At 39.2% G+C, this 22,900-nt stretch overlaps 1 protein-coding gene across 1 annotated transcript in view; it reads right to left on the bottom strand.

Moving 5' to 3' along the window:
• Positions 1-6,214: 6,214 nt before the first annotated feature.
• Positions 6,215-22,900, bottom strand: part of LOC122792708 (transient receptor potential cation channel subfamily M member 2-like) — a 68,833-nt gene continuing 52,147 nt past the window's right edge. Inside the window, exons 4-5 of the mRNA XM_044060294.1 lie at positions 12,249-12,365; positions 6,215-7,035 (exon numbers count right to left, since the gene is read on the bottom strand). Of these exons, the coding sequence (XP_043916229.1) occupies positions 6,910-7,035; positions 12,249-12,365 (243 nt within the window). The 3' untranslated portion in view covers positions 6,215-6,909. The remainder of the gene's footprint in view (positions 7,036-12,248; positions 12,366-22,900) is intronic.

The following is a 22,900-nucleotide window of genomic DNA, read 5'->3' as shown; positions in this document are numbered from 1 at the left end:
AGTATGCCTGCACTGACATTGAAAGGGTGGGATACTAATATCCAGTCTATTGTGGAGCCCCAGTTGTAATTTTTGTGAGTTCTAGTGATGTCTTCAATTAGTTGGGAGAAGTTGTAAAGATTTATGTTTTTTGAGGGGTTGTTGTGGCCTATATCTAGCCAGTCGATCGACTCTCAGACATGAGTAGCTTGGGGGGAGAAATTCATTGTTTTTTATATATGATTTCAACCAGGTTTCAGTAGCTGCTATAATATCTTGGTTGTACTTAGAAATCCAGGCATGGAGTTCAGGTATCTTGTTCCTAAGGCTTTGGAGATTTATGGTTGATAGCATAAGAGATTTGCTAGGTTTGCTGGAGCTGAAGGGGGCTGGTCCTGGGTTGGGTTGTACAACATCACACTGGGAAATAGTGCTTTGGCAAATTGCGTAGGTTATACTTCTCAGTTTTTTCCTAAAAATGGTGTAGTTGCTGCATGACATCCTCCTGAATCTCCACTGAAAATGTCACCTTCATGAGGAACCAAATAGTCACCTGTGAATGACATCTACAACATGATTTCAGAACTGACAGTAAACACAACAGAGCAACTCATATATTCACACAGGTCTGCCCATGTGTTGTATAGTTATAAACTTGCACAGTCTTACTGACATTTCACCATTAAAGCAAAGTCGCATGGATTTGGGAAGCCATCTTGCATATTTTACCAGCCATGTTCGAAGGAACATCAGCATTATTTTTATCAATAGTCTGTCTGTGGAGGCACGTAGTACTCCCAAGCGTATGTGGTAAATGGTTTTTGGGCACCTTCATCAGGATGTCCACCTTTGTACTGGAATTCAGATTACAAAAGACTAGTAAAAGGAATATGTATGCATGCACAGGTGAAGTGTGGCACTGGCAAAAAGTGTGTAATATCAGGTCAACCTGTCCCTGTACATTCCTGTCATCATTATGGTGCTCTTATAGCCCTGTCTAAGGTATGTGTTAGCCTGTGGTGGCGAGTGCAGTAATCATATGCCTAACTTATATTTCACTAAAAATACAAGGTTATGATCTTATCACAAGTAGTTACCAAGGTAACCCAAACTCTTGGCATCAGCAACATCTGTCTTACATAAGTAGATGCCCTTTGTCCGAAGTTGTCATTCTACCAGTCCTGCAACAGTGTACATCTGTCCTCCATCCATGCAGATACCCAAAAACATATGACACAGCTATACAGTGTCAATACTGGTAAAATGGCTGTCAGAAACAAGGCACAAATTACATACCTCTCCTGCCAATTGGTGGGTTTATCTTGGTAATTACAATTAATCTGTTATATGGAGTTAGAAAGCTATCTTGCATAATATTGACCCTGGACAGTTTCAGCCCTACTGAAAATGATGTCCTGGGACAAGCAATTAAATGTGGAACGTGAAGAACTCCAACTGCTAAAGGTGCCCCAAAGCTGAAGTAAAATGCGTACAAGAAATCCTGGGTACACCACCATGGAACAGACTCTTCAGCGATGAAAAGGCAGGTGATAAAAGGCAAAATAACACTTGAAAATCACAGGCAAAAATCCCAGCAATGATGAGTGCGTTCAGCTTCTTGAGCCTTCATTACATCATAATCACTACAAGCTGGGTAGAAAAATAATTGGATTGCTGAGACAAGCAATTAGGGTGCTTGGACAACACCTATTGGGGAGATGGGATACCAGCTAGCTTTGATGTGACCAGGTATGCCAGACAGAGACCTATGACAAATACATTGGGCTGATAATATCACACATTACAACACTTTTGAAAGCATCTCATTAATATGCTATGCTGTGGTGGGAAGGCATAAGCAGGAAGCAGCAGGTTTAGAGTCAGAGGAGTCCTATTTCCCTGAAGGATCACAATGGTTCCAGGACTATCCTGGAGGAGTGGACGCCGACATCTTCATGGCCCCACTGCAAGTGTCAATGGATGGTGCAACAGTTTAGTACTGCTTATACCAGATCATCTCATCTGCATCTGGAGCTGTACAACATTCTACTGTCCCTCATTGTGAGTGGTCACCACACACTGCCACCACTGGGAAGAGGGTCTACTTCACTTGACCTAAAGCTCATTTGACTGACTCCCATTTCACTGACAGTTAAAGACATAGATTTGTTGTGGGTTTTCCTTCACCTGTGACTTGTTTGTAATAAAAAGGATTACTGTAACTTACAGTGCTGTTAGAATTCTGATAGTCATGTAGAAAGTAGTGTTTTAGCGTTTCTAAATGTGGGTTTGTCTCTTTACATTTTTATGGGAAGTATCTGAAGTAATTTGCAGAATGTTTTGTGCATTCCCAGCAGTAGTGGCAAGTTAAAGGTATATGCCCTTTTCCCCACTGTAGTGCGATCCTGGAGTTAGTATATATAATTAAGGGGGTGGGGGGGCACAACCCCCCGCCACATTGGGGGGTGTGCAGGGCATAGCCCCCCACCTAGTTTGGTTGCACATTGTCTCCTTTCTGTTAAGAAGGTAAGTAGTTTTTAAGTTCTGGAAAGGGTTAGTTATTTGTGTTCTAAGTGTGCTTGTCTATGGTTTAAGATTTAGTATGTTGAAATTCAGCATTGTAAGCTGTCAATGAAATGGGAGTTAGTCAAATGAGTTGTCAGTCAAATGAAATTTAGGTCAATTGGGTGTCAGTCAAATGAGTTTTAGGTCAAGTGAAGTAGATCCCTGGAAAGACACTACATGGGCAGATCACATATAGGTCACATTTCTGCAGTCCCACACCATCCCTGTCAGAGGAAGCCCCAAATCCCATTGCAATAAAGTTATGATAATGGCTGCAAATCTTCGTCATATAGTGGTACCCTAGTCAAATTGCAAGAGGAAACTCTCATTTCCCTTACTGCTAATCTTGCAAGTGAGATCCTCAACTCCATCACAAGGGGTACATTCTCTATGATTAAGTTTAGTCACAGCTGCAAGATCTCCATCTTAGACTCCTGTGATATTCCCCCAAATAGTGCATGCATGCAGACTTTTCAATGTGCACCCATGCATTTGTAAAGATGTTTGTGACCCACTCCACTCTCCCTCCCCATAGTAAATGCAGTACTTTCTGATGCAGTGTGGTTCAAATATACACACATCAACATACCAAGCTAGTTACACTGCTAGAATCATGTTTGATGTGTGTGCGCGATGCTGCAATGTCACTTTGTAACTGTCAGGCTGCATTATTTTAGATTACATATCACCTCTTTGCCTATAATCTTGACTGTCTGGGGTTAGTGTTGTGGCCTCAGTTGTTACAACACCAGAGTCTTGTCAGGCAGTGATGTTGCTCCACCTTCTATGTGCACAGTTCAGTTATACCAGTATCCTGGGGCCATGCAGCCAGTCTCCCCATCACCATCCTAAGGAGCAAGCAAGATGCTGTCATCATCTTGAATGCTGTGGCAGGGTCATACAAGCCTCTCAGACATACTGGGGCAACAGACATGCCCTTTGATCAATATCACAAAGCATGTGCTTGGCCTGCTGTGAGAGACAGAGACAGAGTGTGTGTATGTGTGTGTGTTGTGCTATATTGGAGTACATCCAAAGTCTGTGTGTTCTGTAAGGGTATCATAAGCCAAGGCTTCCATGGGTATCCTACATCACTTGCAATGGAGATTGACCCTATTGAAATGGTTTACTAAATCTGTAGACCTGAGGCCATATACTTTGGCATTAGCCACAATGCCTGAACTTACCAACTAGATGGACCTGTGAAATTTTAGTATGCAGGAAGTTGCAATATAGCACAAATGTGTGTCAGATATGTGAATCATGAGGACTACCCAGGTTCATAGGTTGAGTACTAGGTTAGCTGCCATTTCAAGCCTAGCCAGTTTCCCTCAGTGAGAATCAAACCCTTTACTCTGTCTGTAAAAACACTAACCATTATGCCAAATCCATATACTGTGTTATATGGATGCATTCGTTACACCCTTGTGCACATTGTGCATTAGCTAAAAGGTCACAGAAGGGTACTCCTTAGTGTTTGCAACCCATTCTGACTGTGGGACAGGTGGGTTCTTAACGCAATGTGTGCTCAGTCTGTGGCACCCAATACCTCAAGGAAGCAGGTGTTGTAGAAGGCATATATGTTTGTTAGCTCTTTCCAGTGCTGTGTTAGGAAGCCATATATGCTCCACATATAGCAACATTATGTCATGGACACTGCAGAATATGTGTGTGGGGGGGGGGGGCAGAAGCCAGTTAAATGCCCAGCAGTGTCCCTATGCAGTCTGTGAAAGGTCCCTAAAGATAGTCTGGAAAGGGACATACATACCTTGGTCTCCAGAGATATGGAAAGGTAACGTATTCCTTTCATTTGTGAGTATGGGTTATGTGTCACAAGATAACCAAGACCCACACAACGTCCAGATCAGCTTTACAGTGATCAATAATCTCTTGAATGGTGGAATTATGGCAAACCATTTATGTTGGTGCCACATGACACACACCATGCAAAACAGTTGGAACAGCATTAAGGACTTCAGAATGCTGCTGTAGCACAATTTCAGTTGTGACGTTGAACATTCCTGAAAGTGTGAAAAATAAATGTTTTTTGTATACTTTTCCATTTTCTAGTATGGCTCTCAGAACTGCACAATTTCATCTGTGCACAAGTATGAATCTTGGCTAGGATCACCTTGCATACATTTGCATTTGTTTAGTACCTCATTTTACTGCTCTTTTTCATTTGCATGTCATTATACTGACATTTACACATTACTGGGATCATCGCATTATAGCACTATGAATCGTCACTGCACTTCACCTGTCTGCATGCCTGGCCTGATTCTGGTACAAGATGGGCGCTGCATCCTACAGAAACAGTGTAGGAATCCCAGACCAAATGAGGAAATACACTTGGATAAGGTAATTGCTTCTTAGTATTATCGTGTGTAGAAGTACTTTGCAAGACATACAAAACATTTATAAACAAGATTAATATGCAAAAACCACAGTACAACATGTATTTCCAGCTGGTCAGTTTTATTAGGTAATAATTAAAGATGCTGGACTTTTTTTTTAATACACTGACCCTTTGATCTTTCAAAATGTTACAAATACAACATTAGTCTATCACTGTTTTCATACAATTTCCCCATCAGTGTTTTACATGCCAGAAAAAAGGATCCCTGAGGGAATGAGGCCCTGACTCTCAATATTTTTTCTTGACTTTCAGCTTATGCCAAGTCTCTAAATGGTGCAAACCACAATGGGCATTGTGTAGGACACAGTCTTGCATGTGCAGTGGTGGCCAGGTTGCTATCATTTGCCACTGGACATCAGCTGTCATTCATCCTTCTTGCAGGAGCCAGTTACTTTGCTGTACTTTGGCTTGTCACCACAGTATCATAGCCATTATGTACTCTTTCACATGGCCATAAACCTTCACCACGGTTCCTTTTCACAATGTAGTTTAAGGGTGAATTCAGGCTATCTGTTCATAAATGAAATGACCCTTGCATATCTGGATCACTTCCGAGCCTTTCACAGTGTAACAATACTTTGATAGTATGAAAGTGGAGGCTGTTTATCTACAGACAGCACAAGAAATATAACAGTGTCAAAACTTTGGAATATAATTCACATCATTTCAGACAGATCCACAACTTCTTACATATTAAAAACAGCATTTTCCATATTGATATAAAAACTGAAGCTATTTACAACCAGCAAGCAAAATTTGGAATGTATATGCCCAGTTACCTATCACAATGTACTTTGTCAGTGGGATCTAAAAGAAAATATACAAATAACTTTCAAATGCCACCACTTCAGGTAACCTTATATAATGGATTGTGGCTATAAATCTTAAACGCTAAAGCATGGCAAATAAATCCAGGGCATTTGGTCTAGCCCCTTGACTTTTACTACTGCTGCCAGACAACAGCTCAGGATATCAAAAATTAAAGCTACACAGCATAGAATAAGTCAATAACTTAGCAAAATTGGCAGCCAGGTATGCTGGCAGTTTTTCCCCATATTTATTTTTTTTTCCCGTTATTGAATGGACTTGTGCCCACATTCCAAAATCGTTCAGTATTTTTTTCCTTTTTTTCTCCCCTTTTTTTGGTTACAGAATAGACTCCTGCTGCATTTAGATTTATGTGTGTGCGTATATATATATATATATATATATATATATATATATATATATATATTATACACACGCATACATATATATATATATATATATACATGCACACATACATATACACACACACACGTATATATTTCTTAATAATTTGTTACATAGTTACGGTATTCCACAGGCTCCTTTTCAGTCGCAAGCAAAGCCACACATGCAGAGATAAATATATAAACAGCTTAGTGTAGCTACTAAACCAGTATATTGCTGGGAAGTGGGAAGAAGCAGAAGCACCCACATAAAACTCGCACAGATATGAGTAAAACATACAACCTCCCTACAGAGAGCAATCAAAGGACAGTAATGAACCTTGCAAACTGAAAGCAAGCAGGCAAAAATCTTACCACTAAACCTGTGCATTAATTCTTTCCCGCTTTTCTCTGTTTTACTCCCATTGCTTATTTGGCTAGGGTACACTTCTCATGTAATCCAGAACAGGATATAGTGGCCATCAGAAAAAGAATGAATGCAGAAAATGCATAAGTGCATATGTAAGAGAAACAGAGTAATTCAAAGTCCAAATAATTCAAGTGGACAGGAAAATTAAATTACTCCAAATTACTCCTCCTTTTAAAGTAAGACTGTAAACCTTTCCAAAAAGTGCTATAATAGTTAGTGCAATTAATTCCCATATTCTGAGAACAGTCTTCATTTACAGAAAATGCTCTGCAAAATTAGTGCACCGTAGCAGCAAGTTTCAGAATGTGGACTCATTTTGTTCCAGCTCAGTAATGTGCTCCATAGAATGTAGCAACCATTTGGAGGATAGGTTTGTGGCTGTCGTGTACTGAAATGTTTTGATCCACCAATAGCCACGTCACAATGGTATCTGATGTGGCAGTTTGCAAACACTGCAAAAAAAAAAAAAAAATATGCATTACAACCAAATATATTTAAAAAAAAAAAAACACAATCTTTAAAGAGAGATCTTAAGACTAATGACACATTTTCTACAGCCTGGAAAATTAGCAGGCACAGGGAAAGGTCCCACTTCTCTTTATCCATCATTGGCAAATGGTATCAAATGATCTTGTCTCAATAAACACAAGTGATGACAGTCTGTGACTTGCTGTAAAGAAATTGTAACATTTTCGAAAGATCTGGTTATGAATCAGCCACGTACTCCTAAAGCTTCTGTTTCTTATGTTCAGCTCAGATTGTACTTTTATACATGCAATGAGCTTAGGGATTTCAGCTCACAGCATGCAAGGCAATACTCAAGTATGAGGCATAAGTTGCATTAGAGAATGCATCCTGCTAAGATATCAGCTGTAAGTTTTTTTTTTTTGTTTGTTTTTTTATCATTTACTAATATGAGTGGTCTGCCCACACTGATCAGGTCTTTGCTTCCCCCTACTCTAACACTATTTTACATGAGATATACTGCGTTCCCCCTACAATAACACTATTTTACATGAGATATACTGCGTTCCCCCTACAATAACACTATTTTACATGGGATATACTGCGTTCCCCCTACAATAACACTATTTACATGAGATATACTGCATTCCCCTACAATAACACTATTTTACATGAGATATACTGCGTTCCCCCTACAACAACACTATTTTACATGAGATATACTGCGTTCCCCCTACAATAACACTATTTTACATGGGATATACTGCTTTCCCCCTACAATAACACTATTTTACATGAGATATACTGTGTTCCCCCTACAATAACACTATTTTACATGAGATATACTGCGTTCCCCCTACAATAACACTATTTTACATGAGATATACCGCGTTCCCCCTACAATAACACTATTTTACATGAGATATACCGCGTTCCCCCTACAATAACACTATTTTACATGATATACCACGTTCCCCCTACAATAACATTATTTTACATGAGATATACCACGTTCCCCCTACAATAACACTATTTTACATGAGATATACTGTGTTCCCCCTACAATAACACTATTTTACATGAGATATACTGCGTTCCCCCTACAATAACATTATTTTACATGAGATATACTGCCAGGCACTATTCTTTTTCTTCTCGCTGCCTGCACTAAAAGGAAGAACCAAAGCTAAACTAAAAGCGATTCCTTTCCTGAAATGTGCATACTGAACATTTATTGGGAAAAAAAGTGCATCTGTGTCCATACTGATATCTCTGTGCAATACTTGACATTTTTTAGAGAGCAATATGCAGTCAAGATTATATTCTAATCAGGGCCCGCTTTACACACAGCCTAACTAGGCAACTATCTAGTGTGCAGTGCTTGGAGGGGTTCTCTTTCCAATTTATTTTTAGGGAATAAAATACATAGTTTCTTGGTTCTAAAATATAAATACAATGTGGTGCCATGCTTCAACAAAACACACCCACCCCACAGACTGGCAGGTGTCCCAAGAAGAGGTACTTCATTTAACTTAACCACACAAGTCAAGCAATGTCGGGTCAGACTTTTGTTACAAGTTCTCAGTGACTTCATAATGTTCAAGCAGTATGTTTTTTTAATTCAAAATACAACATTCTTAAAAAAAAAACTAACATTTTAAAGTGTGGCTTTACTGTTTTCCTTATTTTTGTGGATATATATATATATATATATATATATATATATATATATATATATATATATATATATATATATGTGGGGGTTGTTTTTGAGATGCTGGCAGTATTTCAGTATTTATGGATTTGTATGGAGCAACAACTGTAATATCTGTCATTTTGTCTCTGTGGATTGGGCTAACAAAGATGAAGCTTATTACATGGCCATCAGACCTCAAGGCTACAACTGCTGGGTGGAGGCTGAGCATAACTTTCAACTGTCCCTGTTTTTGGCTCAAAAAAAAATTCTTTCCTTCCTAGTCTAAATGTAATCCACCATCTTTTCTCCTAAAATTAAGACAATAATTAGAGTTACAGTTTAATATTATATGTCCTGTAATTTATAAGCCCAGTCACAAATAAAAACTTACCTCAGACTAGCTCACATACCCATTTAACACATGTAAAACAGATATTATAATAGTTAGCCTCAAATTAAAAAAAAATATATTAAAAAAAAAATTAAACTCCATGTAGTTTTGCAGTTTGATAACATGTTAAAATAGAAATAGCTGAAAAAACTGACAGAAAAAAGTTACTGTGGTGTAACAGTGAATGAGATTAATTTTAGTAAAAGGCATAGTAGATGGGAATGCATTCGACAAGAGCAAGTAGCAAGCATTTTACTTTTTGTACAATGGCTTTGTTAACATCTGCACCTCAGATCTCTAACCGATCATTATCTTGACACTTTTCTCATGTGTATAACTTTCCTATGGAGGGGTGATATCCGAATCTGACAGGGATAGTGTTTATTATATGTTATATATATATATTATATAAGCAAGTAGCCTTTAATCAGTAAGAAAAGTGTGGCATTTCACTTACTCCCTCATCTTCCTCAGAAGATGCAAAGAATCTTCAATGCATATATAACAAAATATTTAAACTTATAATGCATGCTCCAAACTATGCACATTTAAGCAGACTTCTCTCGGGTCTAATTTACAGCTGTCTATCAGGGCTTTTAGCTACCCTACTAACAGGATTTGTTTCCTTTGCACCCAGACATCCAACACAGGAATCTTCACAAAGCTGCTGTTTTTATCCCAGGACATGAATTGAAATCCATGGAGAATGTTATTCAGTTTTAAGTCCTGTAATGCTCTTACAAATGAAGGAATCCTCTTAGCACTTCCGACAACCATTAAACATTTTTATAAAGCCCCCCCAAAAAAAAAATATAACCTAAAAATACCCACAATCTAGCAAGTAAAGCCACGAATATATGTTTTTCTTTTAAACTCTGTTTTGTTTGTACAAATAGTCTACATCAGGTTTGTATCTATAGAATAAGACAAAATAACATTTGATAAATTTAAGAGACATATGGTTCCCATTTGGAAAACTCAGGAAACATCAGCAGTCCTTAATTTGAATTCATAAGACTGAAAACAGAAAATCAGTACCCTACAAAAAAATATTCTTTTGAGAAGGGCAAGTTCTTCCCTCCCTCATAGTCTCTATAGCCCACATCTTGCATATTTTTACTCCAAGCTTGCACAGCTTTGCAGGCAAAGGCTACATTCCTTTCCTGAGGTCATATAAGCCTTGTTCACAACTTAATAGCAAATGTCTGATGCATTACTTTCTCTTAGTTTGGGTATTTCATTTGATGATTCAGCCCTCAATTTTCCAAAAGTAACTTTATATTATTTATAGTGGCATTCGCTCAGTCTTTGGATATATATCAGCAGTCATTTACTCCCTTGTACTGGAGATGAGGAGGAACTAGATCAACTGAGATCAGTCAAGTCATCGTGTTAAAGTACAATAAAAATAAATACACAGAAAATACTCCCAGAGAATCTATTAAGCAAAAAAAAAATAAAAAGCATCTGAGAATACACAAGATGGTAGATTATTCATTCTACTCATGAACAGATAGAGCTGTGATACAGATACGTAGAATAACAGGATTAAATAGGATAGAAATGATTCTGCAGGGATTAGAACAAGTACAGGTTCAACTAAGGAGATCAAATAGCAATGGGCTTCCATTTTTTAGAGTGTTTTGGTAAATAAATTACCATAACGCATATGTTACTCAATAGGCCATTCCAAATAGCAAGAAACATGGTTCAAACCCAGATAAAACTAATATCTGTGTGGACCAATGTATCTAGCTGTTACGAAGCAAGGTGATCACACATTGTTGGAGTTTTATAGCCTGTAGCAGAAGCATATACTGTTCTAATGGAATCCTTCTTACACAAATCTGCATTTGCAATACTCATTCGTGGGGTGGAAGAGGTGTACAGAATGTACCCCATATCCAAGCAAATGCAAGGGAAAGGGAGGAAAACACCAGAGTATCCATTAGTAGGTAACTTACAGCACATGCTTTGTGAACACAAATGTTGCTGTACTGAACTTTACAGAGTTTCAGAGGTACAATGTAGGTAATCCCATATATAGCAGTTCATGAATAACCAAGTTAAAAGCATCCATTTAACAGCACTGGAACAGGAGCGGTTGCCACCATAATGTGCTGATTTGAACAAAGATGGCACAATTATTTTTTTCAAGAAAGGATCCATGCAGTGGAGTACAAGACCATCTATACTTAAGCTATCATTTGCATAAAGATACTGTACCAGCATGAGGTACACTAGAAAGATGGTTTTGTATATTTATACACTGATACTCTAAAAATCCACAATAACAAATGCTGTTGTTACAAGTTAAACTCAAACATTTCAAAACATGCATACCAATTGTAAAATAGTATGCAGTGAGGTTTTACAAGAGGTTCACTGCTGAGATTTGTAGAGGACATATAACAAAGTGACAACTCGCATGATATAAATGGAGTGATTTAATCAAAAGGATCAAACTTAATGAAGATGGGGAACAATACTATCTGTTGTGCCCCACTGTCAGCATACGTGTTGTATATCTTTATATGAAGACTTGTAATATGCGTGTTGACTGCAACACCCAGGGATTGCTTTTAATGCTATCGCTGGGGTTGACGGTCGCATAGTAAAGAGAAAATGCGTTTTTAGTATTCATTCTTCTCCTTTCTTCAACTTTATGTGACCTCAGAGGTAGCATCTTAGAGATTACGAAATTAGGAGCAGAATTCCACTACAAAAATCAATGCGTTTCAAAACTGGGCAATGTTTTTTTGCGAGACACTGTTTGACGGCAACCTTTTTTTATGTTTAACATGTTTCCTACTGAAAATATCGGGGCTTGGTATTCTTACACAAGTATCTGGGTCCAAAGAAGTTTCTAAAGTTTGGTGTTGCTAGGCAGTATAAATCGTACATCCATTGTCTGAATAGCTGTTATATATACAGCTTATTGCTCATGCTAAGGGAACATCAGTTTTGGCTCAAATATTTTCATTGTGGCATATATCTGCATCTGCATTAAAATACAGTGCATCCTGCATATGACAAAATTGAACTACTTTCCTGTTTTTCTAAATATTCATGTTATTCTAACAAACCATCAGATACATCACAGTGGCACTTACAACTTGGTTAAAACTTTCTATTAACTCATCATCGATGTCAAAATGAATGTTAATGGCTGTAGTTTCAATCCATGCATTATCAGTGTTTCTTCCATCATCGATATAGCCTTTATATACCTGCAGAAAAATAATCAGAAAATATCAGACATCATTACTTGTGGTTTGAGCTTAAAAGTAATCATCGTAGTTTGAGATTTTATAGTTGCTGTTGATGGGAAACAAACCATTACTTTATACTTTGATCATTTGAAAATAAACAACTTCCTGACATAATAAAGAAAGGATGTTGATAATATCCAAAAAAGTCTCAGAGCTAGTCCATAATAATACTGCATACTCTGATTAAAAGGAAATAAACATCCTAGCTGAAAAATTTAGTGCAAGTTTTAGACTACCTGCTGTTGAAACATCCAACCCCCTGACGTATTCCTTTAGGGAACAATTGGCTAGTTAAAGGAACTAAACCGTCATCAACAGATAAGACATCGGCTTGATAGATTCATATCTCAATGTATCCTTCACCTTCGCAACAAAGTTTGACCAAGTGTTGAGCAGGGTAAAACCCATGGTACCTGCAAGGTAAAGCTAAACTGAAGTGGCAGCTTCAAATTCTCCCCTAGTCTATCTTGTCTTGCCCTCCTTGAGGCTGGAGAGAACTTTTGAATAAGGGTTTTGGGGCAGACTTGCAATGGTGTGCAAACTGATTGTCTAGTACTTGGCTTTGAACCCATGAGCTTATATCATGTAGTAACAGAGACATCATCATCATGGCCTTCTTCCATCATGGCCATTTTCTACATGGGGTCAGGGTGCTGTTAACAGTCACAGTCTTTCTTGATTCAATGCCACACTCATGCCCGACTGTCACAGATCTTCTCTCACACAATCCATCCACCACTTTGCTGGATGCTTTTGTTTCCTCATCTTCATCTCGTGTGTCCAAAATCTTCACCATATTGTCTTCTGCTTTTCTACATGTGCCTGAACTACAGTAATCTGTTCTCTCTGATCTTTCCTGCAGTTGGAGATACTTTGGCTTCTGCTCTTATGTCATTTCTTTGTCTGCCCACAATGCGCATCCTACCACCCTTCTCAGGCACTTAACTTCCATCATCTCTAGCTTTCTCATCTGCTCTGCCTTTACTGCCCAGGTTTCTGTATATACAGTAGTACTGATTGCACCACTGTTTTGTACACCTTACTTTTCAGCTTCTTTTTGGCATTCTTCTGTCCTACACTACACTGGACACTGTATGACAGTTGATTCTAACTTTGACCTCTTTATTCAGACTTCCCTTTTCCTCAACCGTACCTCCCAGATAACTGAAGCTGTTAACCTGTTCTGCTGTCTACCCTTCTATCTCAATTCTGAACTTCTAATTTTCCCAATTTGCTGCCAATGCCACTGTCTTATCTGTACTTAGTTTCATTCCCATGTGTCTTCAGTTTTGCTTTCCACTCCCTTATCCTTTGCTGAAGTTCTTACTCAGAGTCTGTTTGTAATGCCACATCATCTGCATACAGCAACGTTGTTGATCTGTCTCCTTCAACATGTTTGCTAATGTAGTCAATCAACAGTATGAACAGCACTGGGCTCACGGCTGAACCCAGGTGCACACCAACTACCACTGGGAACCAGTTTGGAAGACTCAACACTATTCATACTTGAGTCATTGGGTCCTTGTACATAGCCTGTACTAATTCTACCAATGTTTCTGGGTTTTTAAACCACTGCAGTACTGCCCAAATAAGTTTTCTTGGATCCTTGTCTTATGCTTTCTTCAAGCCTAGGAAAGCCTAATTGGACTATTATTTATCTCTAGTTTCTTTTCAAATATCTGTCTCACTGCAAACAGTGGTTCAGTTGTGCTTCATCCTGATCCAAACAGCTCATCTCCCATCTACTTTCTACTACTGTGTATCCATTTATCAATCAGCATCTCCAGGACTTTCATAGAGTATAACAGACATTTGATACCACTGTACTGCCCCACAGTCGTGTATGCCCCCTTTGTTCTTGTACACTGGCATGAGTATGTTTATTCTCCAGTCATCTGGAATACACCTTTCCCTCCACACTGCTATGAATACCCTCAGAGCCATTTCTCCCCTATCTCACCCAGCATCTTGATCATATCTGCTGTGACCTCATCTGAGCCTGCTGCTTTCCCCAACTTCATTTTCCTTAGTGCTATTCTTATGTCTTCTAGGGTGGCCCCTCTTCTTCTCTCATTACAGGCTGTTGTCTGTAGCAGTACAGCTTCTGTTGTTTTTCTTCATTCAGAAGTTACTGGACGTACTCCTTCCATCTGCCTTTTTTGTCCTGTAGACTGTTGAGCAGGTTGTTGCTGGCATCTCTAATGAAGGGTGTCTAATTATCTTCTGTCTTTGTCTTGCAACATGATTTAGTTTCTACATGCCACCTACTGAGTCACTCTCCAGGAGCTGGTAGAGTGCCTCCGATGCCCTGTCCTTGGCCATTGCAACTCCTTTCTTAGTTTGTTAGCCAACTAGTATTCCTTGCTAGCCGAGGCCATGTTTTCCATCTCCCAATTTTTTTCTGCACTCCTTTCTTTTGATGACTTCCTGGACTTCGGCATTCCACCATCTGCTTTCCTTGTGTACCTTATTTCAATACCTGGCTTGGCCACATATCTGTTCTATAGTCCTCACACATGCTGTTTTGTGGCACTGCCATTCTTCAACTCCACCTATTTCTTCATCTTCTTGGGATGCTAGAGCCCGGAGTAATTCCTTGAACTGTTGTGCTTTCTCTCCAGTCAACTTCCAGGTCTTCAGCCTGGTCTGTGTTGTCCTCAGAGCCTTCTCTGACCACTGCTAGCAGTTGACTCTGGCATCCAGTGGTTTATGCTGTGGGCTGACTGTCTGACTGGGGATAGCTTTGTAATCATTGATTCTACACCAGTGCCCTTTCCTTAGAGGAAGTCTACTCAAGTTGCATGTTGTCCACTCTTGTATATGATTGTGACAGTCTCTCTTTCTGAACCATGTGTTGGCTACTATCAAGCCATTTGTCAGACAGAAGTCTAGAATGGCCTCTCCTTTACCCCTGTTGCCTCACCCATGTGGACCCAGGCAGTCCACATATCCTGCTCTGATGTGTGCATTCAAGTCACTCATCAACATCAATTCATGTTGCCCTGCTTTATTTAGTAGGTCCTACAACTGTGTGAATGCACTCTTCCTCAGTATGACAACCCTGCTCTGGGGCATACACTAAGATTATGAATAGTGCCCTATCATTAGGCTGGAGTCTGATTTCCATGAGTCATCACTAATTCTGATATCCCTCACTGCCTTTTGAAGCTTCTCTCCCAAAATTCCCACACCATTTCTACCCTGCCCTCATGCCGAGTTGTAGACTCTGGATCCCAAGCCATGTGTCTTTGCTGCACTGCCCTTCCATCTTGTCTCTTCGATACATAGGATGTCTAGCCTCCTCTGTACCATCATGTTATCCACTTCCAAACTGCATCCTGTCAGTTTGACTGGTTTTACATTCAGCTTTCACTTAACAGAGCTATCACAGGTAACCCCAGGCTGGGCAACTGGACACTGGTTGGCCAGTAGCTGATTGACCCAGGGATGCTGGGCTTTATGGTGGGCACACACTGGCCAATAGGTGAAGCCTGCTTTATTTCCACAAAGTATACTTTTCCATATTATCTACAGAATTCTGTCAATATTTGACTGAATGTGGTAATGACCTTCACATTTAGTTATTTCTGTCTTTTCGGTTTCCCATTGGAGCTGCAACTTGAATTCAGTTTAAATTGCGCAAAATATATCATTTACATGAAAATAAATGTCCTAGTTTTATACAAACCATCATTTATGGTTTAATTATCCTCCTATCTGTCTTGCATTTCCAGCCATCCTGCTAGTTTTTCTAATCTGACCCCCCCCCCCAACTCTTCTGGTCAGCCATTTCTGGTCTATGTACTGTCCGTTACACTAACCACCTCTTTTTTTATTTGTACTCTATCTCAACTCAGTATGTCCTCCCTGTCCCATAATCACTATTTGTGTTGTAATACAGTCTTGTTGGTCTCTCTCATACTCATCTCTCAACTCTCCCTTTTTATTTCTAGGTGGTAAGCCTTGGTAGAAAGACCCAGAAAAGATCATGTGGTACAGCATGTCACTTTATTCTGTTCATTGTGTAAGGCCCATCAGGACACCACCAACCTGGACTTTCTTGCTCTTCACCCCTCCTGTTCTCTGCCCCTGTTAGTCTATTTCTCTTTCTCCTTTCTTTTTTAATTTTATTCCTTTTGCTTCTGGCCCATTTTAATGCTCACCTTTTGAACCAACTCTCCCATCTACTTACTGTTGCCCTGTGCACACTATATAGTTACCGAATAGCACAAGATATTCTTTCTGTTGCTTTTGTACCTTACACTTCTTTTTCCCTCTAATTGTGTCTGCCTTTACACTCACCTTTGTTCTATTTTAGCTTTGCAATGTGAGCGACTGACTTCTTGGCCACTGAATTTCACTAGCACACTTTCTAGCATCAGCTGCTATCTGGTACAGCCCCACTACACTCGGGCTCACTCTGGTCCCTACCCCCACTTTCATTACATATATACTCAAACACCACATCCCTTCCTCCTACCTAACCAGTCACCCACTCTAACTAATCTAACATCTGCATCACTCCTATAACCATGCCCACCTATCTCTCTTCCCTTACAATCTCACTACACCTCCTTCCCCTCCTCATTACTTCTACCCCATATCACTAATTCCTACTTTTCATTTCTAGTCACACCCTCTCTGCTTTCTCTTCTTCCATGAGTCTTAGTCACACCATTCTTAGCTCATCTACCACTCGTCCTTTTCCCTATCTACTCTCTGACCATGTGGCCGATCTCTCTCTCTCTTCACCACCTTTCCCTCCTTCCTCTCTCTAACTACCTCTTACCATTCATCAATTCCCTTCATCTACTCTCCCCATAACCCTAACACTCATACTAACTCTTACCCACAATTAATCTCACCATCTCTCTACCCTATTCCACCATCTGACCTCATCAAAGTTCCTACTTGTTCTAACTCATCTCTCCCCACTGGTCAGAAACCTAGATGTCCTACTACCCTATACTTACTCTTCTTTTCTCACTTTTAACACTCTTCTTTTGGATGGGGATATCCACCCCAACCCAGGACCTCCCACCTCTTCCTTGCACAATATCCCTACTCACACCCCTCCCCCTGACTTAACCTTTCCTACCAGTACTTTCCCTTCCAAATCCCTGAATATTTAGAGAAAATTTCTAAAGTATTGTTAAAAAAGTAACAGAACTGCACTCTTGGATATCCAACACATCATCTCACATTCTTGCCATATCAGAAACTTGGCTGAAACCTCACATCCTCAACACACAAATCCTACCTTCAGGTTACAACATATTCCACTCGGATAGAACCAATAAACAGGGAAGGAGGAGTTGCTATCATCTTCTCTGTGCTACCTAACCTGTCCACTCTCACCATCACTATTCCCTGCTTCTCACTTGCTGAAATACTCATCGTAAATTGTCACCTCAACCCTCAGAAAATATTTGTCATAGTCTCAATATACATTCCCCCTGGCGATAATATTCCCATTCTAGAGAACCTCCTGTCCTGGATCACTCACCATATCCCTTATGAAATTATCATACTTGGGGAGACTAACACTGAATGGACCAAACTGTCCCCCACATCCTCTACCCATAGTTTTAACTTTTATGGCTTTCACCAGCACATCTCCACCCCTACTAGAATAAATAAAAACTCTTTATCCGGACCCATCCTCGACTGGATCCTTACTTCAGTTCCTCACTGGTATCATAACTCTTCCCAGCTCACTGAGTGACCACTCTCCAACTTTCATACACAGATTCACCCAACACTCACCTAAAGACCCTACTTTCAGGGTATGCCGAAACCTTACCCACTTTGACCCAGATACTTTTAATTCTAAACTGTCTGGCATTAATTGGTCCTGCCTCTATCACCTCCCTCTCAGTGAGGCAGTAAATTCCTTTAGGAAGATTTTTCTTGACACACACTTGATTCTGTTGCTCCTTCCAAGAAAATCAGAATCAAATTCCAACTACACCCCCTGGCTAACAAAACAAACCCGCTCAATCATGCACAAAAGAGATTCCTCCTGGAAAGCTTAGGTTAAAAACAAGTCCCTTCTCTTAATGCAGACATACAAAGAGCTCAGAAACCTGGCTAAAAAACTAGTAAACAAAGACAAGAGATCTTTCTTTTCCTTTAACTCACTCAAAAATCCCCAAATATTCTGGACAAGCATCAACAACTTATCCACCCAGGTAAACCCACTACTCTCAACCCATTTCCTAACACTACTGCTTCTGAAACTGCCACCATCCTTAACTATTTCATAGAAACTATTCAAAACCTCACACTTAAACAAAACTGTACATCTCACAACACCTCTAATACCCCATAACAAAACTCTCCCTAATCCTTTTTTTTAACCTGTCCCATTTACAATTAAATCTCTCCTTAATAAACTTAAACCCTGCTCTCCCTCAGCAGACCAACTACCCTTTCACTTCCTAAAAATAGCTGAACAATCAATCACCTATCCTGTCTCTATTCTTATTAATTGTTCAATCTCAGAATCCCTGGTCCCTGACATACATTTGGAAATCCTTCTATACTATCCCTCTTCACAAAGACAGCAGCTCTACAGATCCCTTTAACATTAGACCCATTGCCATCCTGCCCACTATCCAAAATCTTGGAAAAGTGCATCCATGTTCAGCTTCTTAAACACCTTAACAACAATCCCCTCACTCCTACCCAACATGGCTTTAGGCCCCACTACAGCACTTCTACTGCATTGCTGTCATTTGCCTGAACAACAGCTGAAGCCCGTGACAATAACCTTGTCTCCAGCCTTTTCCTTGATCTTTCAAAGGCTTTTGATACTCTCATTTTAAACTTCTTAAACTCTCAGACCTCCATCTCTCTACCTTCTCCATTGACTGGTTCTCTAGCTATCTCTCCGGCAGGCAGCAATCTATCCACTGGCAAACTGTCATCTCTCCATTCTTCCCTGTTAAAAGTGGAGTTCCCCAAGGATTAGTTCTGGGTCCCCTCCTGTTTAATATATTTACTAACAAACTTCATTCTGCTACCAATCTCTCTACACTTCTACAGTACACTGAGACTCCATCCTCATTATCTCTGCTCACTACATCCCTGATCTACTAGCTCTCACTCAACAAACCTTTTCCTCTGTCAAAACCTGAATGTTTGATAACCAACTCATATTAAAAATCGTAAAAAAACTCCTCTTCCTCCCTAAAACTCTTGCTCGGCACAAAGCCTCCATTTTCTCTCTCAACACCACCATTATTAAACCTGAACCGCATACTAAACTACTTGGAGTTATCATTGACTACGAATTCAAATTTGATATGCACAAAGTATAAAAAGGACCCATCAGAAACTTGGACTTCTCTATCATAATCAAAAAATTCTGTCACCCTCATCCAAACCCTCCCTTGCTCAGACCCTACTCCTACTCTCCCCCTTCTTTATGCTGCTCCTGTCCTCACTCCTGTTCAAACATGTCATCACTAAACTAGAGCAAATTTATAACAAAATTGCCAGATTTGTCGCCAACCTTCCTTACATATCTCACCAGTCTTGCCCTTAGATCACTCCAATGGCCAGAATTCTCCAATCAGCTACTTATACCCCAGTTACATATTGCACACTATCATATATGAACCCTCATCCTGTCCCTCTACCTCCTATTTAGTCTCCTATTACACCCCTCCACCACCACCTCCATACTGCCAGTAAACACCTCCTTCAGATATACAAACCCAACAAAAACATTAGTAAGACCCTATACAAATACTATGTAGCTCATGCTTGGGAACTCTCTCTCAACACAAGAAGCTCTCAGCATAAATACCTGTTTAAGAACTTAAACCTTTTCTCCTGAAGACTTGGTCATGCCCTTGTCAACCCTCTCACTAGTGTCCTCTCTCCTCACCTTGACTGCTTTTCCCTATCAGCTCTTTTTCCTCCTTTCACTTGCTCTAGCAAACTGTATTCATATTTGCTCCACTATGTAATAATTCACTAAAGCTTTTCATTGTTATTTGGCCTTGCTATATACAGAGGTTCTCAATTCTGGAAATTGTACTTGTTAACTATTTTACCTATGCATTGTACTGCTGTGCACACATTTTTGACTTGTACTACATTTCTGTGACCTTACTTTAATCATTTGTAAATATCACAATTACTTGTATATTTCCGGACCAAACATAGCTGATAAAACTTGTAGGAATACGAAAGGTAACTCAAACAGAAATTGCACACAAAGGAATACACATGAAAACAGAAGAGATACAGGAGTAGGGAGATGAATATAGAAAAGAATAAAGCCGAGAAAAGGGTTCAATGCTGATCAGGCAAAACACACTGTTTAGAAAGAGGGGAAACTAATTTCTGATGGCAAGGAAAAGAAATTCAAACATGTCACAAAATAAAGGAAAATATTAAAAAAAAAAACTATAGCAATGATATTACAGAAAACTCCCACACAAAGGATGCTATCAGCTGTACTTACCTGGTTAACAAATGTCAATAAATAAATATACATAAATTATAATTGTAGATGACTTGTAATGGCAGCAATCTTGCTATAATATACTATGAAAATTAAGAGTGAATTAATACTTAAGGGTAAATGCACTCTAAAGTCAACCTCAATTGTGTTTATAGAAGTGATTTTTTCATAATGTGGGAAAGTTTGAATGAGAATCTGTTCTAAGAGATGTTAGAATAAATATGATTACTGCAGATAAGAGCAATGCAAAACTATTTATCATTACAATATCAATGTTATAGTTAGGTGTGAAGGTACCTACAACTTTTATGAAAATGTGTGCTGGGGTAGGAAAGAAAGACTTGCTACATTTAAAGAAACACTTATACTTTTAAACAGTCTGACAGTGAAATACAGTACATGGATAATATAGAAATTCATAATAATTCCAAGGTATAAGTGTGTACAGCTAATGTGGTAAGAAATTTAAGAAAAGGTTAAGTAAGCATTTCAAAGAAAATGTAGAGCAGTGGATGCGTTTCTGCACATAATCATTTTGGTATGCATAAAATACATGAATTAGCAACAACACATACAAAACAAAAGGAAGATGGTCAGAGACTGGAGGTGTGCATATCATCTCCACAAGTGTAAATAGCAGATGCAGTGCAGATGTAGGGTGGTTGCTATTAATGCAGACATTTATTTATTTAGGAAAAGGCAGCAACATGGACAGCAGTTACATCCTGGGCTACCAACAGATGAATGCGTTCAAAATATCAGAGCAAATCACCAAAGAAATTTCTCTTGCATGTTAAACACAGCTTGTTTTAAGTAAAATAAAATACATTTGTATAGGCAATCTTGTATATATGTAGGCATACAAAACTCATTTCAGCATTTTTATCTGACTTTCCAATGCACTATAAATGGGTTTGACATGGAGAGTTTGCAATAGAGCTCTTTTGCCGGTCTACGAAGCACTGCTATTTTGTCCTTCCTTGAGCACAGTTCAATAGGTCTGTATAGCATAGTAAGGCAGTGACAGCATTCAATGAGTTCCATGGTAAAACAAGATACTAATTTGATGTGTGTTTGGGAATGCATAATTAAGATTATAACAGTCTTTGTTTCTTAAAGTACCATAACCCACTGTGGAGTATAGCAGATAATTTTAAGTTCTTTGACTTATCTCACACACACACAGAGGAATCAAATGACTTCACTTCTACCCATGCACCAGAACTTACACCCACAGCATCGACGTTAGGGGTTGGTTAAGATGTGTACCTCAGACATACAATGTACAGGGTTCAATTCTCACCTCTAAAAAGGAAATTGGCTAGGCTTAATATAGCTCACAAGGACAGCTTGCCTAGTACTTAACCTATGAACATATAACCATTCCCAGAAGTCACACAATCTGGCCTACTACACACCTCTTGAACTGCATATCTGTTTACCTACACTTAACAGTACCTGCCACTTCTGGCTACTGCTAACTCATGTAGTTATACCAAATAATTTAAAATCCTAAAGACTGCAATGCCTTTTTCATTGCTTTTAAAGTGATCCTTAAGCACTATATTATTTTGTCAGTCTGTGGCCATTTGTTTTATGAATATATAGAAATAAAAATGTGCAGGTAAAATATTGAGACACTGTAACATGGGTGAGTTTGGAGAAACATGGTTCCTTAGCGTACTTGAAGCAGCATGGAGAAAAAGGCATACAAGAATACAAGTGCCAGTGTACAAGAAAAGAGGGGACATCTACAACTGTGGGCAGTACAGAGGTATCAAATTCCTGCAGCACCATGAAAGTTCTGGAGAGGGTGATTGATAAAACAAATATGCAGAGAAGTAGCAAGTAAGATGGAAGATGAGCAGTTCAGACTCAGACCAGGATGTAACAACAGACTTGATGTTGGCAAACAGACACATAATTGAAACAAAATTAAAGATAAGGAGAGAGTCCAAATGGGCATTCCTAGACTTAGAGAAAACATACAATGTGCCAAGAAAGCTGATTTGGACCG

Source organism: Protopterus annectens, chromosome 2.part0 (genome assembly GCF_019279795.1).
Source record: "Protopterus annectens isolate FY-2018-M chromosome 2.part0, PAN1.0, whole genome shotgun sequence".
Lineage (NCBI taxonomy): Eukaryota > Metazoa > Chordata > Ceratodontiformes > Protopteridae > Protopterus > Protopterus annectens.
Note: the sequence above shows the minus strand (reverse complement) of the source record. Positions and strands in the feature narration are given on the sequence as shown.